At 36.0% G+C, this 21,621-nt stretch overlaps 1 protein-coding gene across 1 annotated transcript; it reads left to right on the top strand.

The window, feature by feature from the left end:
- Positions 1-1,626: 1,626 nt before the first annotated feature.
- Positions 1,627-21,020, top strand: LOC308491775 (uncharacterized protein C4orf17; the record flags this gene model as incomplete). Its single annotated transcript, XM_081035803.1, has 8 exons — positions 1,627-1,759; positions 5,265-5,462; positions 8,056-8,120; positions 11,926-12,066; positions 16,935-17,016; positions 18,177-18,366; positions 19,248-19,291; positions 20,818-21,020. 8 exons carry the CDS (start codon positions 1,627-1,629, stop codon positions 21,018-21,020), a joined length of 1,056 nt encoding a protein of 351 aa, XP_080891929.1.
- Positions 21,021-21,621: the final 601 nt, after the last annotated feature.

The raw sequence follows: 21,621 nt of genomic DNA on the forward strand, positions 1-21,621 counted from the left end.
TATATATACATACATATATATATATATAAAATTGTAGTTGGCATTCATTATTGTTCAGCTTCAGCTTCAGGTGTACAGTGCAGTGATCAGGCATCTACCTCATCCCTGAGGTGGTCTCCCAAATGGGACACGTGTCCATCGGATACCCTACAAAATCTTTACAACATTATTGATTACGTTCCCCAAATTAATTTTCAAAACCCCGTGGCCATCTTGTGGTTACCGACTGTTTTCTAATCCCCTCACCTTCCCCTTTATCCTCCCCCCACCCATCTAGTAACCCTCAGTTTTTCCTTTTTCTCTCCAAAACTGTTTCTGATTAGCTCATTCACTTATTCTTTTCTTTAGATTCTGCATGTAAGTGAGATCATATGGTATTTGTCTTTCTCTGTCTGACTTAGACGATAGTATTTTCTGAATTTAAAATATTGGAATATATTTTATTCAGCCTAGAATAATTTTATAATTTATGAAAATCAGATGTTTTGTGGCAACAAGGCTGATAATTAATATACCATACATTCTGAATGTATTTATGAAAAACTTGAATACAGATTGCTGTGGTCTAAAAAGATAGTCAATGAACTAAAAATATCTGCCCCAACAAATTCTTGAGATCAATTTCTAGAATATGGAAATATTTTGACACTGCAAATTGTTTGGACCAGAAAGACTCCCTGCCATGGTTAGAAATAAAATGTATATTTTGTAATACAGCTGTGATGAAAACGATTTCCATGTAAGATAGGAAATATACAACAAACCTCAGATGAAACATCCTTCTTAAATTTCAAGACAAGTATACCATTTTTAAGAAAGTTTAAGTAACTCTTTCCTATATTCCTAAGCCAGAAATTTTCTTTCCCAAATGACTGTGAATTCCCCAAGAGTCATAACATTATCTTTTATCCCTTAGGCCTATGATACTGTACATGTCTAATAAATGATGTTGAGTGACTGAGGGAACCTCATTACATACTACTGACTATGGCAAATAACAACATGACAAAAGTTCTCCAGTTTATCATCTATAAATGTAATATCATTCTTTTGCTATTGGATTTTTTTTCTCCTTCAGGTTTTACCATTCTCTCAGAACGTGACACGAATTTACGATGCTTACTTTATTAAAGAACAATAGGAAAGGTCCTCATTTAAAGTTAATTTAATGTAAGCACATTTGCAGGTATGGTATTTTAAAGCTATCAGTTTGATTTACTATACCAAAATTGATAACAATGTTATGTATTTTTATGTTGGTAAGCCAACAAAGTGAACTTAAATTTAATTAAGTATAGAATACTCTTTAAGTTTCGCACAAATGCTTTGATTTTTCCAGGGAAAATATTTTTCTGTTCCCCTCATGCCTATATTGATTTCAATATTTACAAAAATTTGGACTGCAAGTAAAAGAGCCTCACATTGTTTTGACATGAAAACAATTCAGTGCAAACAAAGAAGGTGGAGAAATATTTGCTGTGTCAGAAAATGTTGAGAACCCCTTGTCAGACCAACTGTCATTCTGTGATTTCAGGGTCTGAGCACTGCTGGAAGTGGAAGTGAGGTTAACAAGGTAGACCCCCAAGACATTTTGTGGCAACAGTGGAGAGGGGGAAACAACACTCCATGAACATGAGCCTCAAATCCCCGACGTCTGCTCTTCAGTTTGAGAACAAAGGCAGCCATATGATGGCGAAAAATGAAAGTTGTTTCCTGGTCAGGCATACCCCTCATCCCAGAAGGGTCTGCCACATCAAAGGTAAGGTGATTCAAGTCCTAGAATGTGTTTCTCTCCTCTACACTTGGGCTACTTGATTCTGGTGTACTACTCAAAATATTTAACCACTGTCCAGGCACAGGCACAGACTATGGAGGCCAGGTGCCAGCCCTGGAGCTAGAGCAGAGGCTGGCAGGCACCCTCTGTGCCCCACCTTCATGCTTGGATAACTCGATTGTTAGGAAAAAAGCCTCAAGAAGTGCCAAAGGGGCCAATCAGGGAGTTCAGGGCAGCAACTGAGCAAACGGTAGGAAAGTAATTCAGTATTTTAACAACTTGCACAGTCATGCTAGTATCTGTGCCCCGAACATCAGCCCTGGCGAAGCATGTATTTTACCCACTCTCCGTTTCTCTTGCTCCTTCCTCTCTCTCCTCCCTCCCTCCCTCTTTTCCTCCCCTCTTTCTTTTCTTCCCCATTTCCTTCCTTCCTTCCTTTATCTCTTCCTCCGTCCATCTTTACACTATCCTTCCCTGTCTTTCTTTCAAAATTTAAATTTAGTTTCTGTAACATCATGTCGTCCAATTTTCCCCCTACCTCTGTGGTTTCTCTTTCCCAGCTTTTATTTTTGCTGATTCTGCAGTAAACGTTGGAGTCCCTCATAGCTTAGACCTTGGCACTTCTTTCTGCTTACTCTACTGTGACCCTAGTCAAATTAAACCATTCACAAATTTCAAATACTAAACTGAGTATAATATTTTTCTGACTTCAAATACTTGAATGTACTTGATATATAACTCTTCTATATCTTATTTCACATTCTTCCTTGAATTATATTATACCTACAATGCAGTATACAACTGTTCACAGACTTTTATGTCTTCAAATCCCCTATAATGCCTACCAAAAAGCTTGCTCATAGTAATATATGACCACAAAGAAATATATGTTCAATAAATAGAAAATTTTCTTTGGAAATCTTTCTGCTAATTTCTAGAAAGCTTAGTAACTGGAATTGAAATGAAAAAGTGAAGAGAAGCCAGCTGCTTTATTTTGACTACTAACAGCTACCATGTTTCCCCGAAAATAAGACCTAGCTGGACAATCAGCTCCAGTATTATATTATTTTATATTATGTTATACCTAGTATTGTATTGTATTATATTATATTATAGCCAGTATTATATTATATTATTGTATTATATTATACATGGTCTTATATCATATTAAAATAAGACCAGGTCTTAAATGTTAATTTTTGCTCCAAAAGATGCATTAGAGCTGATGGTCTGGCTAGGTCTCATTTTCGGGGGAACACGGTATGTTAAAAGTCAACATGTGCTTGGAACCCACACTCAGTACAAGAACACCACAGTTAGTTTGTTCACTGGTTTTACCCCAAATATACATATACATCCAGTAATGTATATATATAACACATTAAGAAGAATAGGCAGAACTTGGCATTTACTGGATTTGGGGAATGGAAACAGTGAAACAGAGTAAGAAATCTAAAATTATTGCTAGGTTTTTAGCTTGGTTGACTAGCTGGATAGCGCACCATCCAATTAGTCTTATGCATTCAGGAGGACGGACACATGTTGGAGAGAAGATTATAAACTTCATTTTAAACACGTATTTGATGTGCTGATGGAACATTCAGGAGGAAATGGCCAAGTAGATAAATGGATATAAGGAGTTGGAGCCTAAGGATTGGATGGGGCTATAAAACAGATTTGAAAGATAGCGGCATATAGGTCAAAACTATAATGTTGCTGCCCAAGAAAGCAAAGTAACCCCAACAGAACTCTGAAAAACACAAGAGATAAGCAGACACAGGAAACCCCTGTATATTCAAGGAAGTTAATGACACGCCCATCAAAATTGTCCCTAACTTCCTTCACTGCTGGATTGAATTTAACATTTTCCTGAGTAGCTTTAAATCATTTCACATTTCCCACTTGACTCTGAAGTCACTAAAATGCCATTCTATTTGCCCCTTCATGCATTCTTATATAGTTCTTTCCTAACTCTTTAGATAGATGTAATCTGAATTTTTTCTTATTACTTATGTACAGATATAAATCCACGTATGTATATTTATATGTACACATACCGGAAAGGAATGTGTGAATGAATAAGGAAAACAAAGCTGAAAAAAAAAAAGTAGGGATGGAAGGAAAACAAAGCCCCCCGACACACATCTTTTACTAATTAAAGGAGGTAGCAGAGAAAATAGGGATTTTTTTTCCCATTGATTTGTCTCTGTGTTAATGTTTTTTCACTTTGCACCTGGGCCAATCACTAACCCAGATATTTAAGATAAAATGATAAAATGTGATACTGTCTTCAAAATTTTATTCTCATTTCTATTTGGAACTAATTACTATCAGTGAAGTTCAAAGTATTATACTAAATAAAAGCTTTATATTTGGCTATGTTACTCATTCATTTAACAAATAATCATAGATCACCTACTTTGTGCCAGGTACTATTCTAGACACTAGGAATAGAGCCCCAAATGAAACTGACAAAATCCATGCCTTCATAAAGTTTATATCCTAGAGCAGCTCAGCCCAGCAGTGTGCAAACCAATGACAGGTGACAACTCTTATGGAAAGAATAAAAGAGCATAAGGGGACAAAGCCTGATGTGGTATATTTCAGACAGGTTGTCATCAAGTACCTTTTGATGTCATTTGAGCAGATAGATAAGAAGGGCATGGACCAAAGGTACTAGAAGGAGATTTGGAAGAATGGGCAATTATGAAACACATTATTGAGAAGCTTCCTGTGCCACTTCTTGTGGAACAAAGCAACCATCCATTACTACTTCTCATGATTCACTGACTAACACAAAGCAATGCCCTGTGTGTCCCCGTTTCCTCAGCTGTCCAATATGACACAACATAGCACTGAAACTGAAAAGACGACCTGTCTATAAATCAATATGTGAGCCAAAAGCAAAAAGCTGTTGTAGGAGAGGGAAAGAACCTGGAAGGCTCTGATGTGAGGAAGGAGGTTCTTTTGTACCCCATTTTCCTTCCGTCCTGCCCTCACAATTTATCTTAGCCTGTCTCCTATTCCTGGCTCCAACAGCTTTTTATCTTCTGCCAGTACAAAGTAAGAGCCAATGTATGTCTTTTAGAGGCCTTGCTACACGAAGACATTCTGGATGCTTTCAAAAATCTCAATCTGGTATTCACAAAGAGGACTAACATAACCCTTCTTGGTCATCATCAAAACTTGAGAAATGAGAATTCTGTCTGGGATAGAGGCAGATCTACTCCACTTGACTCTAAGATCAAGATCAAAGATGTGGGTATGATTCTCAAGGCTAACAAGATGGCAGAACATTTTAAGGAAGCATGTAGTATGACTAATTTGCTACACTGACTTTCAATGACTAGCACTGGTTCATACATTTTGAAGTCAGACATCTTACATATATTTAACAATATCTGGTTGGGAGGGAAATCACTGATAATTCTAAGACAACCTGCCCCAAACCTAATCTGGTGGTTTGGTCTTTTTATCCTTACTCACCTAGGTTTGAATAACATACCGATCTGTACTGTGAATGATGATCAAAACTCATTCGGAACATTGTGGGGTGCTGGCCAGTTCAACCACACGGAGAAGGACGAAAGACCACATCCACCACGCACTGCAGCCCTGGAGAACACAGTCAGAGAAGACCCACCAGACCCAGTCAGGGTCAAGGTGCCCTCTCCACGGCCTCATTCTGGTGAGTCCCTCTCAACTGATGAACTCTTTCCTGAGGCCTCCTGCCAACTATCAGGGAGTAAAAAAAGCTGTATGATTACTAATATAGCTGCAGTGATTTTTAAATAGTCATGAAATTTTATCACTGTGAATGAAATAGGTTATTCATTACAACAATTTTTCACTCATCTAATCTCAACTCAGTAGTTAAAAAATGTTAACAATAATAATAATAGTAATAATTATTATTAACATTATCATGTACAAGGCATATTTGGTGTGGTTCTGGTCTCTAGTCCCTACAAAAGTAGCTAAGACATACCGAAAGTGAATGTTTAGCTAACATTGATGGGGAAACTACTTCAGACTAAAAGTGAGTGGGGAAAATGCCATAGGGATAGAATTAATATTTACATCTGCCCCACTGGACAGTCACCTCCTTAAGATCAGAGCTCTGTGTTTTTGCTATTCTTGGTATCCCCCCAGGTTCCAGCACAGTGCCTTGACTTTAGTAAACAATTTCATTAAGGAATTAATGCTTACTGAATTGAAATAGAGGAATTCATCAAAACTACAGCAGAATGACTACAGTTACCATGAGTGTATTGTATATTTGAAAGTGAAGAGTATAGATCTTAAAATTTCTCATCACAAGAAAAAAAATTGTAACTACATGAGGGTATGGATGTTAACTAAATTTATTGTGATAGTCATTTTGCAATACATACATATGTCAAATCATTATGTTATATACCTTAAACTAATACCAAAAAAAAAAGAAGCATAACATGGCAAAATCTAAAGGTCAAGGTAAAATAGAAGGAATTCTGCATGGCAGAAATCATATCCAGTTCTCTTTCTCTTGCCCTATCCAATTACATGCTATTACTGAAAGTTCCAGGGCACATGAAAATTATTTTGGTGTAATGTGGTAAAATATATAGCTTTCAAAAGATAACAATAAGAGGGATCATTAATAGAGTACTTACTATATGGTTCCATTCTAAGGTTTTCAGCCTTGTTAACCCATTTCATCTTTTTGAAAGTTCCTCTTCCCTCCTTTCCACTAGCAATAAAGAATCAAAGCCTACTTATTCCATCTTCCTTCTGATGTCCCTACTTATACTGTAAAACTTATACTGTAGAAACTTAAAAATTACATTTTCAAGAATCCCTTGATGGGAACTAGGTGTTGCCATCTGGCAAAATTTATATCACAGATGTGGGACTAAGGTCATTTTTTTGGTTGATGTTTGCTATCAAGCATGACTGGAGACGTGGGTTTTTGTTCTTTTTTTCCCCTACAACATCTCAGTGTTCAGCTTCTGGATTTATAGATGTCAAATGGCAAAGTCAGCAGATATGGCGGCTTTCTGATTGCAGCAGCGATCCAATGCCTAATCTTAGCCTCACGGGAGTTGTGACAGCAATTGAAGTGGCAATGATCTCATGGCACCCCTTCCTCCTGATTGTGATAAAGGCTGTGCTCCCTTGATGGGCCAGGTGCAACGTGCTGTTTTTGAAATGATTTGTGAAGGGTCAAGACCACAGTTCACTATTCCAGCCCTTCCAATGATATTACAAACAACTAATTCCCTGTATTATTTATATTTTTGCTTAAAATAGCTAGAGTAGTGTCTATTTCCCACACACAAATAAAAAAAACATTAAATAAACTCACACACATAACTTTGTTCTCCCTACTCTAAGTAATGAATTTAGTTACCATTAGGTATATACACAACATCTTTTCATGTTTTTAAAAAATTGTTGTGTTAACTATGGCTTCAGTAAAGAGACAGTGTCACTTACACAGAATATATCTTTAAATTAATGTAAAGAAAAATTAAGTAAATGTTTAAGGTTTTAGGGCAATTTAGGGGGATTTAGTTGGATGACTGAATGAAATGGGTAGGGCTGAGACACTGATAAAGCAAGAAATACAATAAAGAACGTAATAAGAACTCAGTATACATCTTCTCTTTCTGTCTACAGGGCAAACGGCACACATACAGTCTCTTTAATTAGAGAAAGTGACACTTATATGGATAGGAATAAGAGAAAAACATGACTTACGCTGAAATATGTACTTTTAAAAATCAGTTTACCCAGATCAAGAAAGCTCTTGCAGAGTTTCTTTATATCATCTTCCTGGGCATAGAATTAGTTTTGTAAGATAAATATGTTTTATTATGTTATTGTAGTATAATTCTACCTGCAGATTTTCTAATACCATGCTTCCCTGAAAATAAGACCTAGCCGGACTATCAGCTCTAATGCATCTGTTGGAGCAAAAATTAATGTAAGACCCAGTTCATATCATATCATATCATATCATATCATATCATATCATATCATATCATATCATATCCCCACTCTTATAGTAAAATAAGACCAGATCTTGTATTAATTTTTGCTCCAAAAGACACATTAGCGCTGATTGTCTGGCCAGGTCTTATTTTCGGGGAAACAGGATACTTATAAACAGATCCCAAGTTGCCCTTAATTGAAATTCAGAAGTACTCTCATCCGTTTAAGCCACTTATGTCATTTATGTCATGTGATAGAAATTTTTTGGTTTGATCTAAATGTATTTTTCCTCAATATCATTTCAGAGCCCTATAGAAAAATCAAGGAGTGCTTCAAAACTTCCAGTGAGAATCCCTTAGTAATTAAAAAGGTAAAGAAACAACTATTTACAGCTACCTATGTAGTTTGACTTCTATCATTCCCTCTCCTTTTCTTCACAAACCTTTCGGAAAAGACAGTATTTTTACAGCCTTGTTTAAGTATATTAACATGATATAAAATGCACATATTTAAAGCACGCAAGTTGATGAGTTTTGACAAATATATATCCACACCTGGGGAATCACCACCCAAATCAAGAGAATAAATTTATCCATCACTCCCAAAAGTTTCCTCGTGACCCTCCCATGGGCAAACATTTATCTGCTATTACTAAAGATTGAGCACGTAATTTTGAGGATTTTATATAAATGAAATCACATGCTGTTCTTTTTTTTAAATCTGGTTTCTTTAACTCAGCATAATAACTTTAAGATTCATCCATGTTGTAATGTGCCTCCATAGTTCATTCTTTCTCATTGCCGAGTAATATTCAATTGTTTAGGTATCCCACAATTTGTTTATCCATTCACCTGTTGATGGACATTCAGCTTGTTTTCACTTTTTGACAAAGGTGATATGAACATTTGTGTACAAGTCCTTGTATGGACATTTTCTTTTCTCTTGGGTAAATACCTAAGAGTGGAATGACTGGATCTTATAGTAGGTGGTGTATGTTTGAATTTTAAGAAACTGCCAAAGTGTTTTTCAAAGTGGTTATACAAATTTATGTTCTTGCAATAGTTATAAGACTTTCCTTTCCTCAACATTTTTAGTGTGGCCAGTATTTTATTTTAGCCAATCTAGTGGGTGTGTAATGGTATCTCATTGTAGTTTTAGTTTGCATGTCCCTAATGACTAATGAGGCTGACATGTTTTCATATTCTTAATTGCCATCCATATATCTTTTTATGGAAAGTGTGTGTTAAAATCTTTTGTCTACTTTTTAAATTGGGTTGTTTGTTTTCTTATTATGAAGTTATAAAAGTTCTTTATATATTGTAGGTATAAATCTTTTGTCACAGAGACATTTTGCAAATATTTTCTTGTAGTCTAAGGTTTACTTTTTTTGTAACTGTATCTTTTGAAGCAAAATTCATAATTTTGATGAAGCCCACATTTTAAATTTTTCTATTATAGCTTCAAATGTACATACTGTTTATCTCTCTATTGTGCCTTATTGTGATGGCTAGAACTTCTAGTACAATGCTGAATGGAACTGGTGAAAGCAGACATCCTTGCCTTATCTAAATCATAGGAGAAAAGCACTCAGACTTTCACCATTAAGTATGATGTTAATTTACTTTTCATAAGTGCCCTTGTATGGCTAAGGAATTCCTTTCCATTCTTAGTGTTCTGAGAGTTTTTTTTTTTAAATCAGAAATGGGGGTTGGATTTTGTCAATTGATTTTTCTGCATCTACTTGAGATAATCACATTATTTTTCTTTTTTAGTCTGTTAATAGGGTAAAGTTGATTGGTTAACTTTCAAATGTTAAACGAATCTTGCATTCCTGGAACCCACTCGGTCATGTTCCCTTTTATATATTTAATTTCATAAGATATTGTTTACCATTCTTGTTTCTATGTTCATAAGGAATATTTGCATTTTATTTGTGATGTTTTTTCTGGTTTTAGTAGCAGCATAATACTGGCTTCATAGAATAGGTTGAGAACTCATCTTTAATATTCTCAGAGATTCTATGAAGAATTGGTATTTCTTCCTTAAAACTTTGATAGAATTCTTCAGTGAAGCCATCAGGGCTGGAGTTTGCTTTGATTCAAGATTTTTAACTACAAATTCAATTTCTCATTTTCATAGATATAGGCTATTTCAGTTATCTATTTCTTCTTTAGTGAGCTTTGGTAGTTTATGTTTTTCAAGAAATTTGTCCATTTCATCTAAGTTGTTGTATTTACTGATATAAAGTCATTCATAAAATATCCTTTTAATGATTATCTGATCTGTAAAAATGCTCTCACATTATTCCTGATATTGGTAATTTGTATCTTCTTTTTTTCCTGGTGTATCCAGCTAGAAGTTTAAGAGTTTTACTGACAATGTTATTTATTGTCAGTAAATTTATTGACAATGTTATATATAATATCCTCATATTCTTTTAAAATTATCTGTAGGAACTGTAAGGCAGATGTTTTTACATATCAGTTCTGTTGATTTGTGTCTTTTTCTTGATCAGTTTCAACAGAAGTTTATCAATTTATTAGTCTATTAAAAAACTAATTTTTTCTTCTATATTGTACATTTTCTACTTTATTGACTTCTGTTATCTTTTTTCTCTTTCTAGTCACACACTTCATTTTATTGTTCTTTTTCTAGCTTCTTTTATCTTTCTCATAGACACATACATATTAAAGCTATAAATTCCCCTCTGAGGATTCTTTTAGTTGCTTTCAGAATTTTTGCTACTATAACATTTTCAGTAGTATAAAGTTAAAACTTTTTCTAACTTGCATTACAATTTCTTCTTGTTTCTATGTTTTCTATGTTTCACAGCTCAATTGTTGGATACTGTGTGTGAAAAAAATATTTGTGGCAATCTGAAGGCCATGGTAAATGGATTTTCTTTCAGAGAAAATTTGCACTTGCTTCTATAGGAACCCAGAGGCCCTACCACCCTAGAACTATTTAAATCAAGTTCAAACCTTGATCTCAAGCTATACATATTTCTCCAAGGACTGTTACATTTCTAGGTCACCTTCGCTTTGAGAGTACAGTCCTTGGGTGGCTCTTATCTGTGTCTTGAACGTTGAGTCCTGTCTTTCAGGACCTTAAGGAGAGTCAAAAGGAGAGTTCTCATTTTCCTGGGTCAGACAATGACCTCCAGGCAAAAATGGCTACTGCACTGGGTATACCTCAGGCTTCTCACTTCCCCATCACTTTTGATCTATTAATTCCTATCTTACTCAGTCTTTGATAGTTTGTTTGTTTTTTAATTTTAATCTGACTTTTTAGTTGTGTTCAGTGGGAGGGTTAAATAATAACAACAAAAAAAGTATATTACTATTCCCCAAAACGAGAAGTCTACATAATAAATTTTAACAAAATAATGTATCTAAATACAATATAGCTTTATTTTCAGTAAACATCAACAATTAAACATTGTTCTATGAATGTTTCAATTCCCATCATCACAGTCCCTGGTTGTTGACTCATTCAGCCACCAGCTTCTGTGTGTCTTTCACTTCTAAACGTGAAAAAACCTTTCTTGGGATAGGCACATAGATATATAATTCTTCCTGGACTTAAAAGCTCCTACAACCTTTTTTTTTTTTTTTAATTGCAAACAGTATATTTACCTCCCAGAACAAGAAAACAGACTTTCTATTTCTTCTTCCAACTAATCAAGGAAAGTTAATTTAGTTTACCTCTCTAATTCTCCAGCTCTCAGCTGACATTTAGCAGAGCCAGGAAGCAACAGTTCACACCATGCAGTTGCTTCTCAGATGCAGCATAAAACCTCTCAGCTGTCTTTTCCAGTCATAAAAGAGAAATCTTCCCAACTCAACAGAAAATCTCACGTGTCATGAGTGGGTTGTTATTTCTGAACCATCGATACAAATAAAAGTTACATAGTAAACATTTAAAAATTATCTTAATGTTCAACCAAGGGTTTAAAACGGTTTCACAAAAAGTAAATAATATATTACTATTTATCCTGTCTCCAAATACAAATATTTTAAAATTTGATATTTAAGGGAGGAGTATAACGAACCTCGTTTTACTTGTATGTATGTTTCTCATTTCGCTACAATATTTCTTATTCTAAATAATTTCATTGTTATACAAAATATAAGTGGATGCAAGCATATGTTGATTATATTGTGGCTTTGATTTAGGAAAAAATGAAGGTGAAAAACCCACCCTTACCTCCAAAGGCATGGTCTACTGCTGGCTGTTCTTCAGAGGTGCTGAATACCAAGACTGGTGCCAAAGAGAACACCGTACGCATACCAAACTATCTGGAGCAGGAAATCAAAGTAAGGCAGGTTTATTTAATCCATAACTTGGGAACAGCATGAACAAACAATAAAAACAACCACATCATATAGCACCCTTAAAACTCTGGTGGGTCCCATTTGACAACTGAATTGATTTAACATTGGTTAGCCTGAAATCCAAGGCCTACCCCTATTTTCATTTGCAGTCTTACTTCTCCCTGAAATCCTGCACTCTTAAAGCAACACCACCTTTGGTTTAGACATAATGAAATGATTGGCATTGGCCAAACAACCTCGGCCCTATTCTTCTCATGTCTGTCTTCATCATCTTCCTAATGATTCAGAGGCACTTTCCATGATGTCTAGCCATTACCTATACATTTTCTTCACATAGTTTAATGCGCAGAGATTCCTCCAATCAACATTCATCTCTCTCTCTCTCTTATCTGTGGAAAACTGTTTCTTCAAACCTTCTCTGCCTGAGGTTATAAACTTAGTTATATTAATGGTAATTCGTCATATCAGACTACTAGAAGGTTTTCTCTAGCCACAGTTATTTCTGAGAATGACATACAATCAAGAGTAAGTCAATCAGTTGATGTTTGTCATCTGCTATTCTTTGTTTTCCTTCTTTAGTTCCTTTTGGTAACCTCCACCTTGCCTCACTGTAAGACCCACTACAATGAATTAAGGGTCAAAATATTGTAATGATGACTCTGATAGAAGTTTTAAACAAGTATCTATAATAGCAATTGCAAATAACAGAGCATGTTGTAAGGGTTGTTACTGAATAATCCTGATAAGGAGCTATTTTAAAAGTAAAGGATAACAGTATCATTGGGTATAATTTATGCTGATGATTAAAACTGCGAAGAGTAACAGCGAAGAAGGACAAGAAAAGATAATATCTACAGATATGACTTGTGTTATACATGATTTCCTGATAATTACGGCTAAAGACTTCATATTACACAGAGTCTTCAGAATTACTGCCCACTTCACCCACTACACTCTGGCATCACTGATCTTTCTATAATCTGCTCATTTCCTCCTTATGGGTTTTCCTACTAAGAAGTCTCTTCTCTTTGATCCTTCCAGTGGTCACCGTCTTCTCATTAAGGTCTCAGTTTAAATATCACTTACTCAGAAGTACTTTCCCTGACCACCTAATCTAAGGTAGCTACCGAGTCCCTCTTTATCCCATTGCCCTTTGTTATTTTGTGCATAGCACATGCCATATCTGATGTTCATTTTCCCCCCAATATTGTTTCTGCCTCCTCACCCCACTCACAATTAAGTCTTACACAATCTCATACTTGTCTTGTCTTGGTAATATTGCTTTATCTTCAGTGCCTAGATAAGTGCTAGGCACCTAGTAATTATTAAATACGTACTCATTGAATGTTGAATACATTAATTAAAAAGAAAAGTTCTATCAAGATCAAGGTAAAACTGTAGAAAATCAACTAACCATGGAGGCCCTCAACTCAACCAAACCATAAGCTGAGTGCAGTTTTAGTAAGGCTGTCTTGCTTTCTTGGGCACATAAATAGACCACCAAGACCCTGTAAAACTCATGTTATGGGCATCTGTTAAAGAGCCCTCCTCTCAAAAGCATCTTCCACCTTAAAGATATTAACTAGGTATCAATTGATACAAAATCCACTAAAATGTAAATTGTTTGAAGGAAGGGATCTTATCTATGTTGTTCACAAGTGATTCTTCCGCACTTATCACTTTGCTTGAAAAATATTAAGTGACACACACAGAATGGCATTTTACCAAATAATTGTCGACTATTTGTTAAATAAATGAAAGGAGAGGGAGTAAAATGAAAAAAAAAATAGGTCTTATTAAATTTTTTTTGGCTTGTATAAATGAGTCCTAAAAATAGAGTTCATCTTGGTGGCATTTCATCCTTCTACACCTTCCACAAAAAAAATCTGACCTATCTTCCAATTTCTTATTACCCAGGCTGGTAACTCTGAATGGGTTGTGTAATAAAGAAATGTTTGTGCAGGGATGTGTACAGAAAACTATGTAGTTTTACAATTATTACTTTAAAGGAAAACAGAATTCGGTGGCACTTAGGATCTTGTTCTCAGCCTTCCTCCCAAAGATCTTGAATGTACAGAAATAATAATCTATAAAAAAAAAATCAACACTGGGGGGAAATAAAAAAAAAATAGTCTATTATTGACACCAAAGTCTGCCAAACACATTCATTTATTCTATAAGTGTTTAAGTAAAATGGCAAAATACTATAGTTTGGAGATACAGTTGGTTCCTTCATTCACAGAGCTTATGAGAGGGATTGTACAAGTGTTGTAAAATCACATAGTAGGAGATGTTGGAGTTAAGAAAGTTTTCAAGCAGGAAGAAGCCTAAAGAAGGTTTAAGGTATAATTAGAAGATAAAAAGAAGTACAGAAAAGATTATTCTTAGCCAAGAAAACTTCTGTCTAAAGGTTAAGAGGGGAGAGCGTTGTTTATTCAAGGAACTAAAAGCAATTAAAATGGCCATTGTGGAGAGTGCAGAGAGAAAGCTGCATAGAGGCTGGGGCTGGAGACTAAGGGAAGGAAGTACTTTAAAAGCCATACTGAGGTGTCCAGATTTCATCGAAAGTGTCGTGGGAAGTCAACAAAGAATGTGAAGCAGTGAATTATACTGAATCACTTTGGAAATACAAGAATGACATGGTCAGAGTTGTACTTTCAAAAAATTACTGTAGATACAATACTCGCATGCAGAACTAATTTGGGAGGAGGAAGCAAAATCGTAGGCAAGATCCTCTGCTTCCAAAATGATAGATTGGGTGCAAGACTTAGCCTCCTCATAGAAACAATTGTATAATTGGGGAAAACATATAAAGAAACTGTTTTCGGGCAGTTTTGGGCAACAGACAATACAAATATATGACTATTGAGAGAAGGAAAACAATTTGATTTCCACGTTTTTGTCTGGGGCATGGTCTGAATCATGGCACAGAAAAGTGGAGCCCAAACAAAGGTAACAGTTTCACTACGCAGAGAAAATAGTTCAGACTCTGGGGTTGCTGAAGTGGTTGGAATTTGCGAGGTAAGATATTAAAGAAGAGGTATCTGTGGAGAAAATAAGCTCCCCAAATCTGCCTAGGGTTCTATGAGTCTTCAGTCCAATATCGGCTGCACATGCAGAGGGTGAGTCTGAGACCTGGCAGGAGGTAGCCACTGGAAGGGGGCACATGGCTTAGAGATGCTGAACTTGTGATCTGCCAGAGTGAAGAGACCTTGTTGAACACACCAGGAAGTCAGTTGAGACCCCAGGAAGGTCACCCCTTAAAAAAAGGAGGGTACTCTAGCCCCAAGGTAGAGGCTACTCTAGACCTATACTCCTAAGTCCTAAAATCAAGTTTCAACAGATCAAACTCACCTGCCAATGTATTTACTACCTTCCAGAACAAAACTCAATGAAGAGCAAGGAGGAAGGAGCCTTTCTAGGAAGAAATATTCTACTTCCTCTCACTAAAAGGATAATTATAGGCTCTCAAAGTTGATCAATGAGAGATGTAGGAGTCACAAGAAGCTGGAATGTGCAATCACTATATTGATGACAATACCATTAGAGGCCTAGAGAATGCCACGGCATTCTTTTTATTACTATTATTTTTGCCATGGCCATTGATTTAATGTGAAATCAGGAGCAAATTTAACTTGATGTCTTCAGGATATGACCGTATTGAGGACAAGAATCTTAATAATATAACAAAGCTCAATAGGCAGTGAATTTTTCTGTCCTTTAATTTCAATTCTGTTTCCAACATCTAGATCAATGACAGACACAGATGTTTGTTGAATTGATAGTATTTTAAGAAAAGATTTCAGGCAGAGAGTCGAGGAAAACGGATGTTGCAGTCGCTCAAGGAAGAATAGATGATGGCTTAGACAGGATCAAGGCTGTGCCAACAAAGAAAAATGGAGAGATTTGAGAAACATCCAGAAGGAAGAATTTACTGACCTCGTTGTTTGGCAGTATGTTGTAGAAAACATACTTTCCAGGACGAACCCCAGAGTCTGGGTTGGCCATAAATTCAATGTATGCTGGTGCTGTCCACTGAGACAGGGGAATCAGGAGGAACAGCAAGTGTGGCGCAGGTTTTAGGAAGAAAAAGATGGCGGTGCAGTTTGAGATATTTGGGGTTCAGAGTAACTATAGTATATCTAAGTGCATTCAGCCGCTAGGCAGGTGGATATATAGGATTGAAGTTCAGGAGACAGGTATGAATTTCAGATAGGCCTAAATTCCAACAGGGACACAGTTTGGGGTCAAACTGGAAACATCATTGCATGTGCTTAATACTTTGCACTTTAATGTTTATTACACTTCATTTTTATTAGAATTATTTCATATATTTATCTCCTCTATCATCCACACTTGGGCCCTTACCTCCTGATAAAAAATTGTCAAGGAAGGATTTTGAGCGACAAAAGGGAATTATATTCCTCTCCCACTGGGTCAATTACTGTGCTCAGCTGAGGAATAATGATGCATCCAGCTCGATTCACCCACTACAGAGAGAAGCTGTTCAGATGAGGGCAGTTCAATGACTGGAAGATCCCCATTAGAACTTCATGATACAGAAGGAAAGGATCCGTTCCCCAAGAGACGAAAAATTAATGGCTCCTCCAGAAGATTTTGGTACTGAACAGACAAAACAGGGGAAATACTGCATTGCCTAACCTAAACTATAACATACTACTTGTATTGGAGATACTATTTTTTCTTAAAGATTCCACTGGCTCCCAAGCTAAAGTCCCAATTGATTTAATGAAGCACTGTGTACAGAGTGACATCTGGGAAGATAAGGGAACTTTATGAACCTTGTGCTATTTATTTGCTCACTATGTAACTCTACTATTCTCTGTCAGATTCTGGCAAAGCTCTGTAACATTTTACGTACTGATTCTCTGGCAGAAATTCTACAGTGGCTGCTTCATGCAAGTTCAACAGGTGAGATGAAAATAAGCATTTGCAAACACTGAGTACTTTATTGTCAGACACTAGGCATGTGCCAATATCTGAAGAAATCCAAATCTACTCTATTCGCGAAGATATATTGTAACACATTGCAATGTTTCAGTATCAGAATCTTTGTAGTCCTATATAGAGGAGATGACCATGCCAGCTGGTCATTTAACGACCTAAAATTTGCTGTTTCCCATATTGAACTTCCTTGGGTGACATGAAAGAAACACTTGTGTCTAGGACTGATTTCTGCTTCTTCTCCTAAGTCCACACACACCCAGGGCTCTCCCTGAGCATATCTTCTGGCCTACCGTGAACCTTGAACCCAGAGCCAGTTTCTTCCTTTGGTATGGATGGCAGTAGCACAGCCTTCCAAGTTCCAGATGCTAACAGCTCTGCCAATTCCCCACCAAAATCATCATCTTGGTCATCTCTGAGCCTCCTTTAGGCACTTCCTGGCCTGCTCCATGAAAACACATGCCAGTGCTAAATAGGACAATCATAAATAGCAGAGAGTAGCTATATTCTAACCATGGAGCTATGTTCTAACCTCGGTGGCCATCAGACTGACCAAGGAAAAACTTCTGAGGTGGGTGGGGCCCGGTAATTTGCATTTCTAGGAAGTTCCCAGGTGATGCTAATAATGCTGGTCTGGGGGCCGTTCTTTGAGAATCATTGCATTAATCAAAATTAAGAAATACCAGTGTGTTAGGGACAGTGCAATGTTTTCACATGGGAGCATTTTGGAAATAGTACTCTATCCCAGGAACTCAAGACTACTTGGCAGGCCAATTGAGAAGTATTTGGAAGTAAGGAGTCTTTAGTTCTTCTCTATTTGTTTTTCCTTTTGAAGAATGTAACTTTAAAAAAAATTACACAAGTAACAAGTGCTTATTGTTGGGGGGAAAAAACAGCTGAACCAGAAAAAATAAAAGAACAACAACAATCATTAAAATTACCAGAGACATTATTTCAATGAATACTTTGGTATGTATCTTTCTAGACATCCTTGTAACTCTTAAGTATTAATATATCGAAATAGATTACCAGCCTTTCACACTGTAGTGCTGGATAAACAAAACTAATTCAGTGTTTGTAGCCAACATTATAATTACAACCTTTGTGCCCCCTCCTTTTTAAATCAGAAAAAGAGTGGGTCTCAGCTTTGATTCATGCTGAGCTGGCGGAGATACACTTGTTGACACACTTGCGCAGAAACATCTCACCAGAACCAGTAGCAGAGACTGGCAAGCCACCCAAAGTTAAATCGCCCCCAAATTCACCTGCAAAATCAAAAGTGCTGACCAAATCTAGGGAAGGATATCAACTCACCAGGTAATTAGACATAACAGCCACGTAGAGGGCATATGGTACATAAAGACTTTGAATTCTTTTCATTATCTTTCAAAACGCTAAACACACTGAGGTTTTAAGTATTCTCTATTCAGTAAATGACAGCAATGCGTACTTGTTTTCTTTCATTTTCATAAATGTAATGAGAATCATTCTAAACCCTATCGTTCAGAGCATTTTCGCAGGGGCTGTCTTCCTCACCCAACAAGCTTTCTTTTTGAGGAAAGTTCCCTTTCCACTAAGGGCAAAGCAAGAGTAGCCACCCAGAAATCTACAAAAATATAGCTTTTTAAGTTTACCTAAAAAAATAAAAAAGAAAAAAAAACTATAAAGGAAACAACATTGTATCGTTATTGTATATTTTGTTAAATGCATATCATACAAGTATCACTTCATTTTGTATAGAATAATACGATTAAATTGCTTCACTTAATTATCTTTGACATACCCCTGGGGGCTGCCAGAGGGAAAAATAACTACTAACGGAATTGGAAATTATTTCAGTAGAAATTCTTCCCAAACCTTGTAACTACAATGACAGAAAAAAAATATGTATTTATGTATAACATCATGGTGAAAGATGTGGTAAGATAGTCAAGGTCAGACTCTCTACCTTAGCGAATAATACATGATATACTGTTCAGATATTTACTCAAAGTCAGGAGAATTTTCCATTGGAAAATACATTTAATACTGCCTGCTTTGAAAAATAAAGAATTGGAATAGCATATTTAAGATATAAAGATATAAAGACATATAAAGATATCAAGATATATAAAACTTAGCTTATGAGATAATGGTGAAGTCTATAGAAAATAGTTTGTATTTGTGAATTTCATTTTCTCTTTCTCCAATTGATTTAGATCATCAAGTCAAGGATCTGAAGGAAATAAGGAAGTACCAAAAGGTTAAGTACAGTTTGTAATAATTACTGAGTTGGTTTAAAGAAATCAGTAAGTATCTAACTAATTAGGGATACAGATATTAAGCTTCTATGGTTTTAAAGGCAGTAAAATACAATAGTGATTTTCAGCTACTCTAAGGGACAGCAGCTGCTGAATTTCTCATAGAGATAAATTTGACATAAATTTAACTTTGTTTTGGAAGGTCAAGTGTCTCATCAGGGACAGACACTCTTTGAGAAACAAGACAGCAGGACACAGGCAGTACAGGTGGAGTCATGCCAGTCTAGTGACAGAAGCCCTGCATGATTTAACAAAAAGACAGTGACTTTAGAGTTTTGGTTCTTCACAGCTTAATTGTCATTCAGCTAAATGATTTTCACTAGAAACAAAGTCAACCAGAGAAAAACAATAAAAAAACCATCTTTCTGCCCCAGAAGTTGGTTGAAGTACAATGGAAAGGAACAGGTTTGTGTCCCCACCAGAAGTCCAACCCCAGTTTACAATTTGGACCAAGAAGAATCAAGAATTGTGGAGAGTCCTATATTGGTCCAGAATAGCCCAACTGAAACATACCTGGGGGTGGTAATGGAGGGGGTGTTGTGGGGGTGGGGTGGGTGGGAGTTGGCGGCTCCTAGCTTTAAAACAAGCATAGCAGCAAGGACTCCAGAGCAATAACTTTAGAGCAACAACTGTGAAGTCTGTCTACTAGCCTCAAACAAAAGTCTGTCTTGTTATTTCTATAAGTTCCCTTTCTACCAGGAATGACATGGTAATCAATTAGAGTTCCTCCAGACCCCAATAGTTTCCATTGGGGTTAACCAACCCCAAAGAGGTTCTATCTGCGAATAGGCAATAATAAGTATAACTTAGAAATTAGAAAATATCCCCTTATTCTGACACTCCAAGGTATCTGACTTCTCCTACCAAACTCTTCATCCCAGAGCTATAAATTTCTGACAGTGATAGTTTCTATCACTCAATTTTATGTTTTACCTGTTGGTCCCACATATATTTCACCCTGTCTAGATATTTGGAAAATGTTTTGTATAAGAATACCCAAATCATACCCCTTTGTCTCTAATATTGATATTCAGCATCTCCCCAAATCCTTATTACTCTTTGGAGGTGACTGTGTAGGCCTTGGGAAGGTCTCATGAGTATAATTAATTTATTTTAAGGTGCTTTTCTATTTATCTTTTGTCTATCATGACTATAGGTCCTTCTCTTTTCTCTCACTGGTCCCATCCTTGCCCATCACATTTACCTGTCACCAGCTCTCATTCATTCCTACCAAAATGTTTGATTCGAAGAGTAAGGAACACATCTGCATGTTATAGAACAAATAACTCATTATTGATGAGCAGGTATTAAGAAAGAAAGATGAGAATAGATTATTTTTTGAATTTGGGGTGTATTTGATTCACCTAAACTTCATATAGTTTTTTATATGTCATTTGCTACAAAAACACGGCAGAAGCTATGTTTGATGTCTCATTTATGGTCTTATTTAGATTTTTTTCTATTTCAGAGGCTGAGTACAAGCCTCCAGTGTTTATAAGAAGAAATAAGATGACAATACCTGTTGCAGAATATTTCAGCGAACCAAAGTCTCCTTCCAGGCCTAAAACGCAGGAGAGCATAGCAGCAAAACCAATGACAGCAAGGAGTATCCAACAAGGATACAATCTCTCTTCCCAAGGGCCATTTTCTCCTATAACATACCAAAGGTAGAAATTTCAGACTGGACTAATTATTTCACAAACATGAGTTTCACTTTGTTACAATATCAAATTATTTCTTTAAAAATGTTTGGTATTGAGGAATCAACAGCTCCTCTATCTGGTGGCACACATAAATCTCAAAGCACTTGAATATAATGCTACCAAATAAATATTAATGGAGACAATATTTTTATTCGTAGCTAATTTTAATGCCATGTATAAAAGAAATATGTTTATTTATATACTACATTTCCGGTCTTGCATTATTAGTATTAGTACATAAGTATAAGGCCATAATACTAGACAAGTCATCTATAATCAGAATTAGGCAGTTACAATTCAACACCTGCCCAAAACTCTGATAGAGAAGAAAAAACAATTTTAACAGCTGAGCTAATTTTTGCAATCTATAATAAATGTTTCAGTGTTGTTGGGCTATTATGGATATATACTCATCTTCCTCCAAAAAAGAAAAAATATGAAAATTACCCTAACTTATAAACCAAAAAGGACCTAGTTTCCACTCATTACTAACTGTGAATATTAACAAATTTCCTAACACTGAACATTTTTTGTATTTTTAAAATAAACCGCTCTTGGGCCATGGCTAT

Source organism: Rhinolophus hipposideros, assembly GCF_964194185.1.
Source record: "Rhinolophus hipposideros genome assembly, chromosome: 1".
In the NCBI taxonomy this organism is placed as follows: Eukaryota; Metazoa; Chordata; class Mammalia; order Chiroptera; family Rhinolophidae; genus Rhinolophus; species Rhinolophus hipposideros.